Source organism: Hypomesus nipponensis, chromosome 16 (assembly GCF_054491055.1).
Source record: "Hypomesus nipponensis isolate SF chromosome 16, ASM5449105v1, whole genome shotgun sequence".
Lineage (NCBI taxonomy): Eukaryota > Metazoa > Chordata > Actinopteri > Osmeriformes > Osmeridae > Hypomesus > Hypomesus nipponensis.
The window spans coordinates 1,402,501-1,410,000 of NC_140376.1; the positions used below are offsets into that span (position 1 = coordinate 1,402,501).

The window sequence follows — 7,500 nt, forward strand, 5'->3', positions numbered from 1 at the left end:
GGAGTTGTGTCTTCCTTAAGGGAACGCTATCTAACACGGCCTGTCAAAAATGACTGCTATGGAGAAACGTTCATCCAGACAGAGAAGGGGAGAGAGAGAGAGAGAGAGAGAGAGAGATACAGAGAGAGAGAGAGAGAGAGAGAGAGAGAGAGAGAGAGAGAGAGAGAGAGAGAGAGAGACAGAGAGAGAGAGAGAGAGAGAGAGAGAGAGAGAGGAAGAGAGAGAGAGAGAGAGAGAGAGAGAGAGAGAGAGATAGATACAGAGAGAGAGAGAGAGGAAGAGAGAGAGAGAGAGAGAGAGACAGAAAGAGAGGGGGAGAGAGAGAGAGGGGAGAGAGAGAGAGAGAGAGAGGAAGAGAGAGAGAGAGAGAGAGAGAGAGAGAGAGAGGGGGAGAGAGAGAGAGAGACAGAGAGAGAGAGAGAGAGGGGGAGAGAGAGAGATGACTGAGGTCAGGAATGTGAGTGGAGGAGAAGACAACCCCGAGAGAGACATTGAGAACAGAAGAACAACATTAAAGTAGAGAAGCAAGATAGTTGTCGAATGAATGGATCTGGGTCTCCTGCCCCTGGCAGAGGACTATAATCTTCTCCTCCAGCCCCCCCCCCCTCCCCCTCCAGACCAGGAGAGAGCAGAAACACTCTGCTACAGGGGGGGGCTCCCCCCTGGGACCCCCTGTCTCTGCGCCTGGCGGTCTCCTCATCGCTGAGATGCTGACCAGACATGAAGACAGCTCTGGACAGGCTTTCAACAACCAAGACACGACAGCACTAGACCAGAGGACCGCAGCGGACCGCAGAGGACCGACTCTATGGTTAAACACACCACACACACACACACATCCGACTCTATGGTTAAACACCACACACACACACACACACACACACACAACTGAAAAAACTCTCTCTCCAAGTTAACCCACCAAGCGCACTAACAAATGTTTGAAGCTTAAAGGAATTCATGAACAACAGGTGAATTAATAAACCGGTGCATAAACGATCGGATGAAAAAAACAAACAACTACATTGACCTCTGATTTCAGGTAATTTCACCCACAGTAATTGGTGTGTTGGTTTTCTACCTCCTGAAACAGGGACAATGGGGCTGCGTGGATCCAGTCTGGCAGAGCAGCTGTTTCAGTTATCACCTCCTCACCTTGACAGATCCGTTTCAGAAACGCTCTTTTCCCCACCGCTGGGCTCCTTTTAAACCATAATTCATAAATATGAGTCTTCTTTTCACATTTGCAGCCACACAACTTATCAAAACACACTTTCATCAACGCAACCTCTCTGCTGGTTCCCCTTGACAAATGTAAAAAATAGAGAAAGAAAAAGCTATAATCTCTCAAGCATTTCTAATGAGTTTTTCTCCAACAATTATTTGATAAGAGCAGACAGTACTGGAGGCAGTGTGTGTGTGGGTGTGTGTGTGTGTGTTCTACCTGCTCCTGGACTGATTACCCACACATGTCGCACATGCACTCTCTGTGGGCAAGCAGATCACACACACACACACACACACAAAGGTTGTCCCACCCTCAAGGACCTTGTCTAATCTCCCTGGATAACTTGTCAGTCACACTGATAACATGAGAGACCTGGGGACACCTGTGTAGAAACACACACACATACACCCCCCCCCCCCCCAGACTCACCACACTGAGTCCCAGTTGCTCCCTCTGCAGGTGGGGCGCAGCCCTGCGCTCCAGGCCGGCCAGGTAGTGCTGCAGGCGGGAGTAGGTGTAGGGGTAGCAGTAGGCAAACTGATACACGTCATCCTCACGGTCGAAGCAGAAGGCAAAGGACATGACGTAGTTCCTGCGATGGTCTGGACAGCGGTAGTAGTACACGTTCTTAGCGGGAAGACGCTGCCTGAGGAAGAGACACACACACAGCTGTGACACTGAGACTGGGACGTCATAGCAACAACCCGCTGAGCTCCGGGTTCGATTCTGGCGCGGGTCGTTTCTGCATGTCTTAACCTCTCTCTCTCCCCCTGGCATCTCTCTCTTTAACTGTCTGTTCAATAACTGCGTAAAAAAAGCCCCTGATATTAGGGAAAAGAGTTACTGAAATATATTTTATTTTCCAAATGTAAGATTATGCAGATTTTAATACATGTTGAATCTTGAAAACAGCTGTTTGACTTGCTTTTATGCATCTTTTCAAACACGCTGTCTGGCACCGGCAAGTGATTTATTTCCTGTGAGTTAGAGTGGAGGACAAGGAAGGGTGGATGTGGAGAAGGGGGAGAGAGAGGAGGAGATGAAATAAAGAGAGGTAGAGTTGAGAGGTAGGTGAGAGAGAGAGAGATAGAAGTGAGTGAGTGAGAGAGGGAGAGAGAGAGAGGGAGAGTGAGGAAGGGAGAGCAAGGGAGAGAGAGAGGGAGGGCAAGAGAGAGAGGGAGGGAGAGAGAGAGAGAGAGAGAGAGAGGGGGAGAGAGAGAGAAAGAGAGAGCGCTAGAGGGATTGAGGGAGGGGATGACAGCAGCAGTGTCTGGTGTGTCCAGAAGGATCAGATGGAGATGTTATCTGAGATGTTATCTGGTCCCCAGGTGTGATAGCACACTGACTGATAACCTGCTGGGAAGAAGCAATGCACACACCCTCCTCATAGGACCAGGACCCCACCTCTATGACACACACACATTCACATCACTCAGACAAAACTGGTATATTAGCTCACAAACATACACACTAAGATGAAGACATCCGAAGAGAGAGGAGGGCAGAAGAGAGGGGAGAGGGGAGAGGGGAGAGGGGAGAGGGGAGAGGGGAGAGGGGAGAGGGGAGAGGGGAGAGGGGAGAGGGGAGAGGGGAGAGGGGAGAGGAGAAGGGAGAAAGGAGAGGGGAGGAGAGGGGAGAGAGGAGAGAGAGGAGAGGGAAGAGAGGAGAGGAGAAGAAAGGGAGGGAAGAGGAAAGTAGAGAAGAGGAGAGAGAAGACTCCCTTGTGAATGATAACGTCTCTCATACATGTATCTCTTTCTCTCTCCTCTCTCTCTCCTCTCTTTCCTCTCTCTCCTCTCTTTCCTCTCTCTTTCCTCTCTCTCTCTCTCCTCTCTCTCTCCTCTCTCTCTCCTCTCTCTCCTCTCTCTCTCCTCTCTCTGTCTTCTCTCTCTCCTCTCTCTCTCCTCTCTCTCCTCTCTCTCTCCTCTCTCTCTCCTCTCTCTGTCTTCTCTCTCTCCTCTCTCTCCTCTCTCTTTCCTCTCTCTCTCTCTCCTCTCTCCTCTCTCTCCTCTCTCTCTCCTCTCTCTCTCCTCTCTCTCCTCTCTCTCCCCTCTCTCTGTCTTCTCTCTCTCCCAGCAGCATACTAATGTGTGTCCCCACCCTGCTGCCTGAAGACAGAAAAGAGGGAGGAGTCAGAGGAGAACTAAAGGAGGCAGAGGGAAGGGGAATGTGGAGGGAGAGAAGAAGAAAGGAGAGGAAAAAAGGGCATCAATTGGAGAGAAAAAGAACTAGTGAGCATTTTGCCTAATCAGTGCAAACTGAATTAGGTAAATTACTTTTAATTTGAACACAATCTGTTTGAATAAAACATATCAGGTGTTAGGATAATGGAGTTTCTTTAGGAAAACATGATGATTATGATTAATGATGTTAGGTACTTTTAATGGTGTTACAATAAGTTTCCTAATTTCCCCACTACCCCCCCCCCCCCACACACACACACACCTGTGTCCGGCGGAGTGTGTGTTTGGGCGTGTCAGAATGAGCAGGCACGGCACGGGGGTTAATGAAACAAGATGACACTTCTTCCTGTATTTGGAGGATGTTTGGTCGTGTCGCAGCGACGTCGTTTGACCTTGCGAGCACTCACCCAGGAAGGGCTATCGATTTGAATTAGGGCTGCCCCTCCAGGCCAGACACACTGCAGACAACATGGCTGTCCTCTGCAGGAGAGAGGAGCGCTGGGACCGTGCACACACGCATGTGCATGCAGAGATACACGCTCAAACACACTAACGCTCGCGCACACACAGAAACACAGGCTGTATCTCTGCTCCATGTTGCTGCAGTAGCTGCTCTAGTCTAACGTGTGGAAAACATGTTTTTGATCTAAATGCAGCCCAACCTACCCACCCACCCACCCACTCCCTCCCTCCCTCCCTCCCTCCCTCCCTCCCTCCCTCCCTCCCTCCCTCCCTCCCTCCCTCCCTCCCTCCCTCCCTCCCTCCCTCCCTCCCTCCCTCCCTCCCTCCCTCCCTCCCTCCCTCCCTCCCTCCCTCCCTCCCTCCCTCCCTCCCTTCTCCCTCCCTGCCTTCTCCCTCCCTGCCTTCTCCCTCCCTCCCTCCCTCCCTCCCTCCCTCCCACCCCCCTCCCACCCACAGAGTTATCAGGGCATGGGTCCAGTCTTGCACGATTATACATAAACGTGACTTCTACAACCATGTGAAGCGCATGACTGATACAGAAACAAACACACTTCAAGGTTATCAGACAGACAGGCACCTTGGAGGCTGGGTTAGTGGAGTGAGACAGACAGACAGACAGACAGACAGACAGGCACCTTGGAGGCTGGGTTAGTGGAGTGAGACAGACAGACAGACAGGCACCTTGGAGGCTGGGTTAGTGGAGTGAGACAGGCAGACAGACAGACAGACAGACAGACAGACAGACAGACAGACAGACAGACAGACAGACAGACAGACAGGCAGACAGACAGGCAGACAGACAGACAGCATGTCTTTGATTGTCCTCTTAAGTGGCAGAGATGAGGGATCTCTGGTAGATGACATCCTGTCAGTACCGTTAAATCATCTCAGCAGCTCTCATCCTTTTTGTTACTTTCTGTCTCCGTGTCTCTCCTCTCTCTTCCTCTGTTATACACTCTCTCTCTCCTCTTTCTGTGTATCTCTCTCTCCTCTCTCTATCAATCTCTCTCCTCTCTCTATCAATCTCTCTCCTCTCTATTGGTCTATCTCTCTATCCCTTTTTCCTCTCTCTATTTATTCTTCTCTCTCTAGGTCCACCACCATGTTGTGATAAGGGTGTGGTCTCTCTCTCCTCCACCAGGGTGATGAGGGTGTGGTCTCTCTCTCCTCCACCAGTAGTGATGGGGGTTTGGTCTCTCTCTCCTCCACCAGTAGTGATGAGGGTGTGGTCTCTCTCTCCTCCACCAGGGTCATAAGGGTATGGTTTCTCTCCTCCACCAGTAGTGATGAGGGTGTGGTCTCTCTCTCCTCCACCAGGGTGATGAGGGTGTGGTCTCTCTCCTCCTCCAGTAGTGATGAGGGTGTGGTCTATCTCTCCTCCACCAGTAGTGATGAGGGTGTGGTCTCTCTCTCCTCCACCAGGGTGATGAGGGTGTGGTCTCTCTCCTCCACCAGTAGTGATGAGGGTGTGGTCTCTTCTCTCCTCTCTCACTCGTAACACTGTTACTAAGCAACGATGCTTGCATTGTCATCTGGCTTCCTGTTCATATGGAAGGTATAGCAGGGAGCTGGCTGGTGGGAGGGAAAACCCTGTTGGATCAGTGTGTGTGTGCTTATGTGTGTATTTACTTTCTACACAGAGGCATGTATACATAAAGACTAACACTCAACACTAAACACAATCCCTGTGTAGAAGTCTTGTACGATTGTTCATACGATCATTTATCCGAAGATCCACTTCCAAAAACCAAGAGATCCCTCTCTGGAACACCAGCAGGGGGCCACACACACACACACACACACACACACACACACACACACACACACACACACACACACGCCTACTCAGCGATGAGGTCACATCAATGCATACACCCCCCAAAAAAGAAACACACACACATAACTTGACTCCACCAGGTGCAGCCCCCACTGGGCAGGGGCAACAGGGCAATTAGCCGGGAGCAGATGATGTCCCTGCCCCGCCTGTGTGGCAGCGTGCCCCCCACCCACACCCCACGGGGCAACAGGGCAGGTGTCTGCTAGTCTGGCAGGGAGGGGGGAAGTTACATCCTGCTATCATGATGTCAGCACTCTGCCCGGCCGGGAGGAGAGGGGGGAGGAAGTGTGTCTGTGTTCCAGACAGAGACAAAGAGAGATCCACTAGAGGCTATGTGTGTGTGTGTCCTGTCCTCCTCTCCTCCTCTCCTCCCCTCTCCTCCCCTCTCCTCCTCTCTGTCTCAGGGGAGAGAGGACTGTGTGTGTGTCTGTCTCCTGTCTGATTCAGCAGGTGTACAGAGTGGACCATGGAGACAGTCTGGCGCCAACCTGATTCAAAACAACCCTGTACCCAGGCATACACACACACACACACACACACGGTATCTGTACCCAAACACACACACACACACATGGAAATCAGAGATAGACAGCTACCACAGACCTAATTCAACCACATCTCCAGATTTCAATTGACCAGCACTCTGAAAACATTATCTACACATGCTAGCAAGCAGACGAGCACCTCTCTCTCATATCCCTCCATCTTTTGCTCTCTCTCCTTCTCTCCCTCTCTCCAAAACACATACTGCATCCCTTCCCCTCACAGTGCAAGGCCAGCTTTCAATGCTGCTGAAGGTGAAGATATGAAACTACATGTCGGTAAACAATGTTATCTTTAGAACGTCACCAGAGTAAGCTGCACAGGAGCGTTTGAGGGGGTGTTGTGTGTGTGTGTGTGTGTGTCACTGCAAGGTGGGTGGGTCGGTGGTCTCTGTCTCACATGTAAGTGGAGGTGTGTGTGTGTGTGTGAGAGAGTGACTCATAATAGCATGACTTCATCCTCGCTAGGGGGTGGTGTGGGCGTGTGTGTGTGTGTGTGTGTGGGATGTATTGTACAGCCAACTTATGTTAGCAATTGCACAGCCCTCATGAAGTCAAGCAAGGTCATTCCAAGGTCACAGACAGGAAACAGGAAGTAAGCATGAAGTGGTTCAGTCACAGACAGGAAACAGGAAATAAGCATGAAGTGGTTCAGTCACAGACAGGAAACAGGAAGTAAGCATGAAGTGGTTCAGTCACAGACAGGAAACAGGAAGTAAGCATGAAGTGGTTCAGTCACAGACGTACAACCCTTCCACCTATACTCCTTCACTCCTACTTTTAAAAGAGGTCAACAAGTACCCCCCTCCCCCTCCCCCTTGTCCTCACCCCCCTGGCACCCCTCCTCCCTCCTCTCCAGGCCCCTCAGGTGTCCTCCCCTGGCACCAGGGTGCCTGTCTGTCTGACCGCTCCTCCCCTGGCACCAGGGTGGCAGCTGTAGGCTGGGCTTATCTCCCCCTCGCTTCTCATACATGGGTGACAACAGACGTGGGGTAAAGAGGGAGAGGTGGAGATGGGAGGAGAGGGGGAGAGTGGAAGAGGTAGAGAGGGGGAGAGATGGGAGGAGTGGGTAGCATGGGAGAGGGGAAATGGAGTAGATGGGGGAGAGGAGAATAGGTAGAGAGGAGGAGAGAGAGACAGGAAGAGCGGAGGAGAGGGAGAGAGGGAGAGAGGGAGAGAGGGAGAGAGGGAGAGAGGGGGATTCAGGTGGGGGAGGAGAGTTGGGTGAGTGAGCTTCCAGACAGCAGATGC

The 7,500-nt window shown here is 51.5% G+C and overlaps 1 protein-coding gene across 2 annotated transcripts in view; it reads right to left on the minus strand.

Annotated features, from left to right (window-relative positions):
• Nucleotides 1-7,500, minus strand: part of agbl4 (AGBL carboxypeptidase 4) — a 160,615-nt gene that overhangs the window by 74,075 nt on the left and 79,040 nt on the right. For both annotated transcript variants that reach the window (XM_084675614.1, XM_084675613.1), the window contains exon 5: nucleotides 1,655-1,871. In XM_084675614.1, coding sequence (XP_084531740.1) covers nucleotides 1,655-1,871 — 217 coding nt within the window. The remainder of the gene's footprint in view (nucleotides 1-1,654; nucleotides 1,872-7,500) is intronic.